This window comes from Bos grunniens, chromosome 7 (genome assembly GCF_055505025.1).
Source record: "Bos grunniens cultivar Pamir isolate PY7600 chromosome 7, Bosgru_T2T1.0, whole genome shotgun sequence".
Classification (NCBI taxonomy): domain Eukaryota; kingdom Metazoa; phylum Chordata; class Mammalia; order Artiodactyla; family Bovidae; genus Bos; species Bos grunniens.
The window spans coordinates 38,496,895-38,511,275 of NC_141171.1; the positions used below are offsets into that span (position 1 = coordinate 38,496,895).

General features: G+C 37.6%; 1 protein-coding gene and 1 pseudogene across 22 annotated transcripts in view; both read right to left on the bottom strand.

The window, feature by feature from the left end:
- The window catches only part of UIMC1 (ubiquitin interaction motif containing 1), a 138,586-nt gene that overhangs the window by 103,620 nt on the left and 20,585 nt on the right, over window positions 1-14,381 (bottom strand). For 14 of the 22 annotated variants that reach the window (XM_086410866.1, XM_086410847.1, XM_086410857.1 and 11 more), the window contains exon 2: window positions 5,996-6,150. In XM_086410866.1, coding sequence (XP_086266992.1) covers window positions 5,996-6,003 — 8 coding nt within the window. In that variant the 5' untranslated portion in view covers window positions 6,004-6,150. Of the gene's footprint in view, window positions 1-5,995; window positions 6,151-6,346; window positions 6,425-9,738; window positions 9,992-14,381 lie in introns of those variants that run through there. The other 8 variants (XM_086410869.1, XM_086410850.1, XM_086410860.1 and 5 more) reach the window with 3 other exon arrangements.
- On the bottom strand, window positions 11,679-12,839 carry LOC147369069 (tubulin--tyrosine ligase pseudogene; annotated as a pseudogene).

The following is a 14,381-nucleotide window of genomic DNA, read 5'->3' on the forward strand; positions in this document are numbered from 1 at the left end:
GACAAATCTAGTAAAAATCAAGCACTATTCAACTAAAAAATGATTAGAAAAAACCAAAAGAATTGATAGTAAATATTTAACATATTTAATTTTAGAACTAAGACTAAAACAAAAGTAGAGATAAGAATAGAAGAAAACATGTAAATGTTATATGCAGAAATGACACACCTAATAAATGAGAGAAATCAGAAATGGAAAGTAAAATAAGTTCATTTTCTACTGCATGCACTATAAGTGAAAGTCAAAGGATACTATTTACAACCGACAAACCAGACTACAGAAAGCTAAATTAAAAAAAAAAGGAAGGAACTATGAAAAGCATTTATATAAACTCTAAAAAAAGACATACCAAAATATATGCCAAAAGCAGAGTCAAAAATCAAAGAATATAGAAAAAGAAATAAAATTAATATAACAAAAAATTAAACTCAACGCTATGAGACTGGGTTATAACAAAGTGATCCAGAATGGCCGAAAATGAAAGATCTAGAAGATAACAGTAATTGTGTGCGCATGCTCAGTCACTTAGCTGTGTCTGACTCTTTGTGACCCTGTGGACTGTAGCCAGCCAGGCTCCTCTGTCTATGAGATTTTCCAGACAAGAATACCGGAGTGGGTTGCCATTTCCTCTTTCAGGAGATCTTCCCAACCCAGGAATCTACCCTGCATCTCCTGCACTGGATTCTTTACCACTGAGCCACCTACCTAAATTGACTCTCTCCATATATCTTCCCAGAAAAAAACACAAAACCAACAGGGCTTCCCAGGTGGCACTAGTGGTAAAGAACCTGCCTGCCAATGCAGGAGGCGCAGGAGACCTGGATTCCATCCCTGGGTCAGGAAGATTCCCTGGAAGAGGAAATGGCAACCCACTCCAGTATTCTTGCCTGGAAAATCCCATGGACGGAGAAGCCTGATGGACTACAATCCATGGGGTTACAAAGAGTTGGACACGACTGAAGCAACTTAGCATGCAATAAGGACCAGAAATAACACCACCTATGACCAATGCCTTCAACATTATTAGGAGACAAAACATACCACAGAATTCAAATAACCAGTAAGCAGAGAAACAGCAAATTCTAACAGTGCTATTGCAAGTCTATGAATAAACAGAACAAAGAAAGAGAAGGCTTAAGAGACTATATGAAAAATAAGAAAAAGAAATGAAAAACTTAAGAACACAGACAAAACCACCTTCAAAATTAGAATGTCTGACACTAAGACCAAACAATGGTCCAAGACCTGGTATTTCACATAATCAGCTATATCTTAAAGGGCTTGAAAGTGAGAGGAACAAAAGTGGCAACCTCAAAGACGTACTACCAATGGAAAAGAGGAAGATACACAAAAAAGAGATGGTACCCCCTCAGATTTCATAAAAGAAAAAGAAAGGAGGAAAAAAATGACAGGTCCTGAAGAAAAAAAATAAACATGCCAACCTCTCTTCTAATATCAACAATACCATCCATAAAAAAAACTAAAATGAAGTACACTAAAAAGCTTTTGTCCAGTAAATATAAGAATAAAAAAAGAAATTTCAAACCAAGCAACTATAAAACAGAAAGAGAAAATGTAAATAAAACATTTAAGTTTATCCCAGAAAAGGAAATTAACACATCCCAAACAAATTTTAAAGAATCATCTACAGATTAAGAAAAGCCTAGAATCAGAAAACTCAAACCATAAACCAACAAGAAAAGGAACAAATAAATTGAAACTTGATAAAACCAAAACTGAAAATAGATAAAACCATCTCAAAAAAGAAAAATGGGGACTTCCCCAGTGGTCCAGGAGCTAGGACTCTGAGCTCCCAATGCAGGGGGCCCAGGTTTGATCCCTGGTGCATGCCTCAACTAAGACTCTGCATGCTGCTGCTGATCTGGAATGCTCCACACTGTTCTCCATAGTAGTTGTATCCATTTACATTCCCACCAATAATGCAAGAGGGTTCCCTTTAAAAAAAAGGTGGGGGAGGGGGTCTCCAAAGGAAAACAGATTCAAGTAAAAATCTGAAACAGCCACTAAAGAAATACAAGAAAACAATGAGAAAATGAAAGGAATAAGCTACAAGATACACTGTTCTGAGAAAAGAACAAGATGCAAATAGATATGCAACATTTCACATAAAAAGAAGCAGAATTAAGAAAACATGAATGGGGACTTCCCTGGAGTCCAGTGGCTAAGACTCTGTGCTCCCAGTACCGGGGGCCTGGGTTTGATCCCTGGTCAGGGAACTAGATCCCTCAAGTCACAACAAAGATCGAAAATCCCATGTGCCACAACTAAGATGCAGTACAACAGTCAGAAAACTAAGATCAAGCCATCCGGTCCCATCACTTCATGGGAAATAGATGGGGAAACAGTGAAAACAGTGTCAGACTTTATTTTGGGGGGCTCCAAAATCACTGCAGATGGTGACTGCAGCCATGAAATTAAAAGACACTTACTCCTTGGAAGGAAAGTTATGACCAACGTAGAGAGCATATTCAAAAGCAGAGACATTACTTTGTCAACAAAGGTCCATCTAGTCAAGGCTATGGTTTTTCCAGTGGTCATGTATGGATGTGAGAGTTGGACTGTGAAGAAAGCTGAGCACCGAAGAATTGATTTGAACTGTGGTGTTGGAGAAGACTCTTTAGTCCCTTGGACTGCAAGGAGATCCAACCAGTCCATTCTAAAGGAGATCAGTCCTGGGTGTTCATTGGAAGGACTGATGCTAAAGCTGCAACTCTAATACTTTGGCCACCTCATGCGAAGAGTTGACTCACTGGAAAAGACCCTGATGCAGGGAGGGATTGAGGGCAGGAAGAGAAGGGGATGACAGAGGATGAGATGGCTGGATGGCATCACCGGCTCGACAGTCATGAGTCTAAGTGAACTCTGGGAATTGGTGATGGACAGGGAGGCCTGGTGTGCTGTGATTCATGGGGTCGCAAAGAGTCGGTCACGACTGAGTGACTGAACTGAACTGCCAAATAAATAAATATTTAAAGAGAGAGAGAAAAAACATGAATGGGCTTATTTTTGCTTTAAAGCAATGCTGTAAGAATAAAAAAAAAAAATCAATGAAATTGGTTATCAGTGGTGTAAAGGATGTGGAATAATAGGGTGTATAGAATGGAGAAGCAAGATAACTTGAGTGTATATCTTTCTCTATACATTTAATTTATTCAATAAAGCAATTTTCTATATAATGCAAAAATAAAATTAAATCAACAAGAATGGGAAGAAAACAAAGAACCAATGCAAAAACAATCAGTTGGATGGTACCTTTTAAAGTACCTCAGTAACTTTATTACAGATAAATAATCTAACCACATCTATTTAAAAAAGAGATTCTCAGACTGTATAAAATTAGAAACCTCAAACCGTGTGCTACCTACAAGAAATCCAAATAAAATATAAACAAATACCTAGGTTAAAAGTTAAAATACCAACAAATGGTGCTGGAAAAACTGGATATGCACAAGCAAAAAAGAAGTCAGATCCCTATTTTATACCATACACGAAAGCTAATAACGCAAAATCAATCAAAGACCTAAATATAACACTTAAAATTTTAAAACTCTTAGAAGAAAATATGGGGAAGGAAATGGGAACCCACTCCAGTATTCTTGCCTGAAAAATTCCATGGACAGCAGAGCCTGGCAGCCATAATGCATGGAATCACAAAGAGTTGGACATGACTGAGCACACACAGAAGAAAACATTGGGGAAAAGCTTCATGACATGGAAGATTTCACATGACTTTTTGGATGTGACGCTAAAGCACACGCAGTAATACAAAAACCAGATAAACTGGACTAAATTTAAAACTACTCTGCATAAAAAAACTATCAACAGAGTACAAAGGCAACCTATGGAATGGGAGAAAATATGTGCAAATCATATATCTGACAAGGCGCTAACTGTCCACAATATATAAAGAACCCCTACAATTCAACGGGCATTTCTGTAGTGTAGCGATTATCACATTCACCTTATACACAAAAGGTCCCCGGTTTGAAAACAGGCAGAAACATGTTTAGGGCTTCTCTGATAGCTCAGTTGGTAAAAAATCTGCTTGCAATGTGGGAGACCTGGGTTCGGAAGATCCCCAGGCTACCCACTCTGGTATTCTGGCCTGGTGAATTCCATGGACTGTAGAGTCAATGGGGTCGCAAAGAGTTGGACACGACTGAGCAACTTTCACCATTCAACAACAATATGTATGTGAATATATATAATCTAAAAATGGTTAAAATCCTAAATTATGTTACGTATATTTTACCACTACATATACACACACACACACGCCATCTCATACCATACACAAAAATTATTTCAAAATGGAACAAAGACCAAACTGTAAGAGCTAAAATTAGAAAACTCTTAGGGATCAACTTCATGACTTTAGATTTGGTAATAATTCTTTAGCTACAACACCAAAAGCATTAAATAACCAAAGGGAGAAAAAAAAGGTAACTTGGACTTTTTCAATATTTAAAACTGTTGTGCATCAAAGAACATTATCAAGAAAGTGAAAAGACATCTGCTAGCATGGAAGAATATATTTGCAAATAATGTATCTGATAAGAGGTTTAATATGCAAAATAGAAAAAGAAAACTTAACCACTCAACAACAAAAAGTGCAAGGTATAAATGGACAGAGAACTTGAACAGACATCTCTTCAAAGAAGCTATACAAATGGCTAATAAGTACAAAAAAGATGCACAAGTTCATTAGCCATTAGGGAAAGGCAAGTCAAAACCACAATGAGAAACCACTACACATTCACTAGGGTGATATAAAAATTAAACATTTAAAAATAACAAGTGTTACCAAGAATGTAGAGAAACTGGAATCCCAGGATATTGCTGATGGGAATGTAAAATGGTGCAGTCACTGTAGGGGGAAAAAGGCATGAAGAGGACTTCCCTGGTAGTCCAGAGGTTGAGAATCTGCCTGCTATCACAGAGGACACAGGTTCAATCCTTGATCTGGGAAGATTTCACATGCAGTAGGGCAACTAATCCCCTGCCCACAACTACTGAGCCTGCACGCCCTAAAGCCTGTGTGCTCTGCAACAAGAGAAGGTACAGCAATAAGAAGCCCTGCACTACAACTAGAAGTAGCCCCTACTCACCTCAACTAGAGAAAGCCCGTGTGCAGCAAGACCCAGCTCAGCCAAAAATAAATACATAAAAATTTTGTAACAGGGATTAAGTACTGTTATATGCTACAATATGGATGAACCTTGAAAACATACATCAAGTGAAAGAAGGCAGCCACAAATGCAATTCAATTTAAAAGGAAGAGTCAGAGACAATTCTGAGCTTTATAACCTGAGGCAAATGAGTGGTTCTACCATCAAATGAGATAGAAGATAAGAAGAGTGAGAGGTAAACTTAGATGAAAACACAGTGACTTACTACACTGCCTTACTGGATGTGACCTACAAACAGGCAGAAACTTCCAATAAAAAAATGGAAACACAGATCAAAGGAAAGATTTAAAATCTATTACAGCTCTATCCAACAAAGCTTTCTATAATGAAGGGAAATGTTCTATACTTGCGCTAACACAGCAGACACTAGATGTGACTAGTCCAAGAGATGAACTGATTTTTCCTTTTATTTAATTTTAATTAATTTAAATTTAAATAGCTACAGGTGGCTAGCTGCTACCACACTGGACAGAGTATATCTAGAAACTTATAAAGCTGTCTTTCTCTCACTTTATAGACATATGAAAATTTTCCCATTTGATTTATTCAAATGGTTTTAAAATATCACCGTCAGTTAATACATTATAAAACTCAGGAGCTATGATCCATCCTCAGCCAAATTGTATGACTACTTTCTTCTAAGTGATTTTTAATTCCATTTACAAAGCTGAGTAAAAGCTGCATGGTCTGGCAAGATGTCATTAAAATTCAGTCTCACAAACAAACCAGTCACAGATAAGGAGGCCTAGTTTGAGACCTAGAGCTCTACTCTTTAGAGTACTAACCTCTCCATCACTATCAGATATCACAATGTATGCATCCTCAAGTCTACGCTTCTTCTTCACATTGACAGAACCAGTAGTTTCTACATCTTTCTTCTCCAGGTTCTGAGCTTCAGAGGCTTCTTTAACTTTTTTCTTTCTCCGTGGCATCCTTTTGTCTGAAATAGAAGGAAAAAAAAAATTGGAGAAGGAAATGGCAACCCACTCCAGAATTCTTGCCTAGAGAATCCCATGGACAAAGGAGCCTGGTGGGCTGCTGTCCATAGGGTCGCACAGAGTCGGACATGACTGAAGCGACTTAGCGTGCATGCATGCATTGGAGAAGGAAATGGCAACCCACTCCAGTATTCTTACCTGGAGAATCCCAGGGACCGGGGAGCCTGGTGGGCTTCCGTCTATGGGGTCGCACAGAGTCAGACACGACTGAAGCAACTTAGCAGCAGCAGCAGCAAAAGGAAAAATAATTTGCTTAAAGTATAAGTTTTCCAGATGCTATTTATCTTTTGGTCATATAAAAGAAAAAGATATCTATCTAACAGAAGTAAAATTGGATTTCTGAACTCTTCTACTAATTAAAATTTGTATTTTTCCTATAAAGGAAAAAATATATATATAAATCTCATTTTTTAATGACTTTTCAATAGGAATAATATAATAATTTATCATAGTTCCTTAAACATTAACTTAAATAACTGGTTCTCTAACTGCGTATTATTATTCATCTAAAAGCTTTTTTCTTTTTTAATATCAATGCCTCAACCCAATAAAGGACATCTTTTTTAAAAAATCCACTGCAAATAATCATCAGATCAGATCAGTCGCTCAGTCGTGTCCAACTCTTTGCGACCCCATGAATCGCAGCACGCCAGGCCTCCCTGTCCATCACCAACTCCCGGAGTTCACTCAGACTCACGTCCATCGAGTCAGTGATGCCATCCAGCCATCTCATCCTCTGCCGTCCCCTTCTCCTCCTGCCCCCAATCCCTCCCAGCATCAGAGTCTTTTCCAGTGAGTCAACTCTTCGTATGAGGTGGCCAAAGTACTGGAGTTGCAGCTTTAGCATCATTCCTTCCAAAGAAATCCCAGGGCTGATCTCCTTCAGAATGGACTGGTTGGATCTCCTTGCAGTCCAAGGGACTCTCAAGAGTCTTCTCCAACACCACAGTTCAAAAGCATCAATTCTTCGGCGCTCAGCTTTCTTCACAGTCCAACTCTCACATCCATACATGACCACAGGAAAAACCATAGCCTTGACTAGACGAACCTTTGTTGGCAAAGTAATGTCTCTGCTTTTGAATATGCTATCTAGGTTGGTCATAACTACTTAAAGGTAAAAGACTGAATACTTTCCTTTTAGGATAGGAATAAAACAAGCATGTCTGCATTCATCATTTCTACTGAACATTATACTACAGGTTCTAAACAGGTCGATTATGGAATAAGAAGAAATAAAAAATCCAAATGGGAAAAGAAGTAAAACTACTGCCTTTTGTAGATGACATGATCTTGAATTTAAAAATAACCTAAGAAATCCACTAAAAACCCATTACAACTAATGAACAAGTTCAGTAAGATTGCTGGATACAAGGTTAATATACAGAAATCAACTGAACAGCTATCTATAAGCAATAAATAATCCAAAATTTAATTTTCAAATTCTATTTTAATAGCACCAAAAATAAAAAAAATTCTTAACAAAATTTAACAAAAGTGCAAGGTTTGCAACCAAAAACTACTGCTGGAAGATACAAAAGATAAATGCAAAGACATCCCATGTTCATGAATTAGAAGACTTGACACTGTTAAGACAGCAATATTTCCCAAACTGCTCTAGAGATACAACATAATTCCTAATAAAATTCCTACTGGCTTTTTTGTTGACATAGACAAGTTGATCCTAAAATTCACAGAGGAAATGCAAAACAGAGGAAAAACAGAGGTCCCAGAACAGCCAAAACAATCTTGAAAAAAAGAACAAAGCTGAAGGACTCACACATCTCAATTTCAAAACTTGCTACAAAGCTATATTATCAAGACGGTGTGGCTCTGGCACAAAAATAAAAATAAAGATCAATGGAACAGAAGACCAGGCAGTTCAGAAAACATCCACACATTTACTGTCAATTGCTTTCAACAAAAGTACCAAGGTAATTCAATGAACAAAGTATAAGTCTTTCCAATAAACGGTACTCTAACAACTAGATATCCAAATGCAAAAAGAATGAAATTGGACCTCTACCTCACATAATAAAGGATTGCATGAAACAGATCAAAGACCTGAATGCAAGAGCAAAATCTATAAAATTCTAAGGCAGAACATAAGCATAAAGCTTTGTAATCTTGGATAGGTGAGTTTATTAAATATATTATCAAAAGCATAAGCAACGAAAGAAAAAATAAATAAACAGGGCTTCATCTTATTAAAAACCTTGTGCTCCAAACCACAATATTAAGGCAAGTTTAAAAAAAAATAAAGAATGAGAAAAGTAACTGTAAAGCATCTATGTAATAAAGAAATTGTATACAGAATAAAGAACTCTTGCAAGTCAATAGCAAAAGGGTTTCTTGGGTTTTTGTTAATAATGCTGTAATTAACACTGGTATGCATATATCTTTTCAAATCAGTGTTTTGTTTTCTTTGAGTAAATACTCAGAGGTAAAACTGCTGAATCATACAGCAGTTCTATTTCTTCATTTCAATTGTATGCTTTAAGTGGATGGATTATATGATAAGTGAATTATATCTCAATAAAGTTGCATTTTTTTCTTAGAGAAAACAGCAAACATTGGCAAGGATGCAAAGAAATTAAAACTTTCATTCATTCATAGTGTGAATATAAAATTCTGCAGCTGCTGTGGAAAACAGCTTGGCAATTCTTCAAGAAATTAAAATACATCTAGTAATTCTACTTCCAAGTAAACATCCAAGAAAGTTAAAAACAAGTATTCAAACAAAGACTTGCATTTAAATGTTCTTAACATCATTAATCATAATAGCCAAAAACAGAAATAATCCAAATGATGAATGGATACACAAAATGTGGTACATCCATCCATACAATGGAATGTTGGTCAGCCTTAAAAAGAAACAAAGTACTAATACATGCTACAAAATGGATAAACCTTGAAAACACATTAAGTGAAAGCAGCCAGACACAAAAGCCTACAAATTGTATGATTCTGTCTATATGAAACATCCTGAATGGACTAATCTACAGAGACAGAAAGCAGATTAAGATAACTAGAGGTTTGAGGAGACAGAAATACAGAGTAACTACTTAATGGCCTTGGGTTTCTTTTTGGGGTGATGAAAATGTCCAGAATTAGAAAGTGGAATTCCCTGGTGGTCCAGGGAATTCACCTGCTAATGCAGGGGACACAGTTTCAATCCCTGGCCTGGGAAGATTCCACAGGTTCTGGGGCAACTAAGCCTGTGCACCACAACTACTGAGCCAGTACTCTAGAGCCTGCAAACCACAACTACTGAGCCCACGCACCTAGAGCACGTGCTCTACTACAAAAGAAGCCACCACAATGAGAAGACCGCGCACCACAATGAAGAGTAACCCCTGCTTGCCACAGCTAGAGAAAGCCTGCACACAGCAACAAAGACCTAGCAAAGCCAAAAATAATAAATAAAAAAAAAAAAAGAACATAGTGGTAGTTGCACAACATTTTGAATGTACAAAAAGCCATTATACACTTTAAACAGATGACTGCTGGATTTTACATTCTATGAAATCTACCTGCCTGGAAAATCCCATGGACAGAGGAGCCTGGTGGGCTGCAGTCCGTGGGGTCGCTGAGAGTCGGACATGACTGAGCGACTTCACTTTCACTTTTCACTTTCATGCACTGGAGAAGGAAATGGCAACCCACTCCAGTGTTCTTGCCTGGAGAATCCCAGGGACGGGGAGCCTGGTGGGCTGCCATCTGGGGTCGCACAGTGTCGGACACGACTAAAGCGACTTAGCAGCAGCAGCAGCAGCAGCAATCTACCTAAATTAAAAAAAAAAAAAACTTTCCAGATGATTTTCTATTATAACCAAAGCAGAGACTCACTGACTTAAATACTGATTTTAAAAGAACGTGTTACAAACTTCTCAAATTGTTTAATCATTCAATTACTCCTAAGAGAAGTGTCACATCTCATTGTCAAAAAACATCTGGACAACCTGAGTAGTAAGGGAGGGTAGTAATAAAGGACACACTCAAACTCTTCCAATCTAGTCATTCATAATACCATTCCCTATCTTAAGAATAGAAGCTAAACACAAATTTCTTTTCTATTCTTAATGTTTATTTTTAAATGACTTAAGTCTTGAAGAAATAGAAGAAATCACACAGAATGATGAAAATATTAAACTACACATAAATTTTTTATTGTAGTATAGATGACCTACAATACTGTGTTGGTTCTAGGCATACAGCAAAGTGATTCAGTTATTTTTTCAGATTATTTTCCCTTACAGGTTATTACAAGATATCAAATATTGTTGTTCCCTGTGATATACAGTAAATCTTTGCTGCTTCTCTATTTTATGTATAGCAGTTCATATCTGTTAATCCCCTACCCCTAATTTATCCTTTCCCCTTTGGTAACCATAAGTTTGTTTACTATGTCTGTGAGTCTGTTTCTGTTTTATATATAGATTCACTTGTATTATTTTCTAGACTCCATATATGTGTTATTATATAATATTTTGTCTTTATCTGACTTCACTTAGCATGATAATCTCTAAGTCCATTCATGTTGCTGAAAATGGCATTATTTCATTTATTCTTATGGGTAATACTCCATTTTATTTATACACAGACACACACACATGCATGCATGCTCACCCCCTCCCCCAGCTCCCACTCCTCCACCAGCACATCTTCTTCTTAAACCAACCAACCAGATTGGCACCTGGGTTGTTTCCACGTCTTGGCTACTGTAAATAGTGCTGTTATGAACACTAGGGTATCTGTATCTTCTCAAATTAAGAGTTTTCATCTTTTCTGGATATATGCCTAAGAGTGGGGTTACTGGATCATATGGCAGGCCTACTTTTATTTAAGGAACTTCCATACTGTTTTCCATAGTGGCTGCACCAATTTACACTCCCACTGACAGAGTAGAAGGGTTCCCTTTCCTCCACACCCTCTCCAGCATTTGTTATATGTAGACTTTTCGCTAGTCATTCTGACCAGTATGAAGTAATACCTCATCATGGTTCTGATTTACATTTCTCTAACAATTTAAGCTACATATAAACTTTTTTTTTCCACAAGGGAAACTAGAAAGTATTTTAATAAAATGAAAACAAAAACACAAAAGCAAAATCTGTGGGATGCAGCTAAGAAGTTCTTATAGAAAAGCTGAAGGCCTTAAATGCTTGTATTTTTTTCAAAAACTAAATATCTCAAATCAGTGACCTGACCTTATACTTTAAGGAAACTAGAAAAAGAAAAGAAAAGCAAGCCCCTCAAAAGGAGAAGAATAAAAATAATAAAGAACATGAAGAAATTGAAAACAATAATGACAGAGAAAATCTATAAAGCCAAAAGCTGACCTTTAGAAGAGATTAATAAAACTGATAAGCCTCTAACCAATCTGCCCAAGTGAAAGAGAGAAGATATAAATTACCAATATAAGGTAACAGAAGGATTAAGCATAAGGATTTTAAAAAGTTTCATCATTACAGATTATATAGATATTAAAAGGATAATACAGGGATATAACAAATAATTTTTGTCCTTAAACTCGACAACTGAAATGGAACAATTCCTTGAAAGGCACAAACTCCCAAAGCTCCATCAAGACACATTTAACAGAAAGAGAAAGGACTGGGTAACTCTATGATACCTTTGATTTGTAGTAAGATACTACTTTCCAGGGTGATGTTCAAAGCACTTGTTAGGTACTGATTGAATTCCTCAAAGAACATTGCGTTCCCCTTCTTCATACTTCCCATAGTTCTCTGAGTACTCCTTTTGAATGCAGTGATTAGTCAAGTGGCTGGTTTTATCTTGGAAATAATCCACCTGATACGGTTCTGAAGCAGTCTGCAGGACACCCTCACTATAGAGGTAGATATTAAACTGACAGTCCACCAAGACCCAGCCTCGGATGTCAAACTTGCGATGACCAGGCTTCCAGGAACAACGGGAGCTCCAGGTATTTCTGGATCCCGTGCATCTGGCCTTGGTTGTCTATGAAATCCAACAGTTCTGTAGCTTCTGAGAAGATGAGTATGCCTTCACCTTTGGCTCCGGCTGATGACTTTGCAATCCAAGCGTTGCCCTCTCCCTCCTCTTTCTTTCTGTTATATTAAGTCAGGAAAAATTCTCTGTCGTCTGTCCTTGAACTACGGAGCAGTGGATGGATTCCATTCTGAGCTGGAGCAACTAGGGTCTTAAGGTTGGTTGGATAAATCACATAGGACTCGCGGAACCATGTGCAGGACTCAGCCTGTTCTGGGCTGGTTTTGATGAGCTTCACTAAAGATGCTTTGCGACACAGTTTGTCGGCCCCTCTGTAGTAATTCACCAAGTGCATCAGCCAGGCTCACGATCCAGTCTCCTGAAGGGCAGCCGGTTTCTTTCTTCCAGCATCAGGCTGAACCTGGGGTTATCCCATTGCAGCCGCTTCCAGTGGCCTGTGGCGAGCAGCAGCCAGAACACCTCATTGGCATAGACGCTGCTGTTCCCATCGCGCACCACAAAGGTGTACATGGCGAAAGGCCGCACGCCTGGCACCCCCACCCCCCACCCCGCCAGCTGCCTCAGGGACCAGCCAGCCGGGCGGTGGCTCAGCTAGGGACCAGTCCAGGCGCCCACCACCTAAACTTTTGAGTCTATATATATTTAAATACATATAGCAACAATAAAATTAGAGAAATATTTATAGCATACATGAAAAAAGCTATTGATTATATTTAAAAAGTACAAACTGACACAAAATATTAACATCCCATTAGATAACGAGACATGAACTGTCAATTTGCAAGGAAAAAAATTTAACAAACATGAATATGTGGAAGGATTTAACCTATAACACTATTTAGACAAATTTTTAGACACATTTTTACTTCCTAAAGTAAAATGAATTAATTTTAATGATAATCCTGCAGTTGGGGGAGCAATTCTTCAAACACCAAACTGTAACAGATATTTAAAAAAACACACACACAACAAAACTTTGTATAAATGGTGCCATATTCTAATATAAATTACTAAAATCACTAAAGTTTTCAGTTTTAACCACTCGCTCTATCCCTCCTTTTAGACTTAGGTCTGTTACCGCCATAATGAAAACTACCCAAAGAAAAACAAAACAAATATTTTTGGAGACCAAGAAAGAAACAGCTAAGACATCTGAGGGGAAAGTATAATGGAATCTGGCAAATTAAAGAGATAAATCTTAGATAAATACTTAAAGAAAAGAACTGCTCACTAAGGGTTCTTAACCAATCCACAAGCCCTTAAAGGACCTATGGTTAGGCTTCAAGGGATTGACAATCTCCTGAAACTGTGTGTAAAACTGTCTTGTTTTTGTCTGCTCCCTGGGAAAAATTCTCATAGCTTTCATCCAACTCTCAGAGGAGCTCAAAATCCAAAAGAGTTTAGAACTACCAATGATCTAGCTAAACCCCTTCATTTTCAGAAACAACCTGAAGATTTAAATTGATGTGCATAACCAGTCTCCTAGTATTTTTGTGTTTAAGAATTATGTCTTGGTACGGGGAGGGAGGAGGGAGGAGGCTTCAGGATGGGGAACATGTGTATACCTGTGGCAGATTCATGTTGATATATGGCAAAACCAATACAATATTGTAAAGTTAAAAATAAAATAAAATATATATATAAAAAAAAGAATTATGACTATTTCACCTTTTTACATTTTGGGGTTTTTTTTATGTCTGCATGCCGTCTAATACTGAAAGGTAAAATTTTTGTGACCTGAGTAACAAAGATTTCTCAGGATACAAAGAGTAAAAGACACAGAATTTTTAAAAACTGACAAACTAGGCTTCAATGAAACTTAAAACTTATGTTCTTCAAAAGACACCAATAAGAAAACAAAAAGACAAGTCATAAAATGGGAGAAAATATTTGCAATGCATATATCTTGCAAAAGACTCATAGTCACAATATATAAAGAACTCTTATGGTGGTGATGGTTTAGTTGCTAAGTCGTGTCCAACCTTGCAACCCCATTAACTGTAGCTCACCAGGCCCCTCCGTACATGGGATTTCTCAGGCAAGAATACTGGAGTGGGTTGCCATTTCCTTCTCCAGGGTATTTTCCCAACCCAGGGATCAAACCCAGGTCTCCTGCATTACAGGGGGTCTCCTGCACTGCAGGCAGATTCTTTACCAACTGGAGCCACCAGGGAAGCCCAAA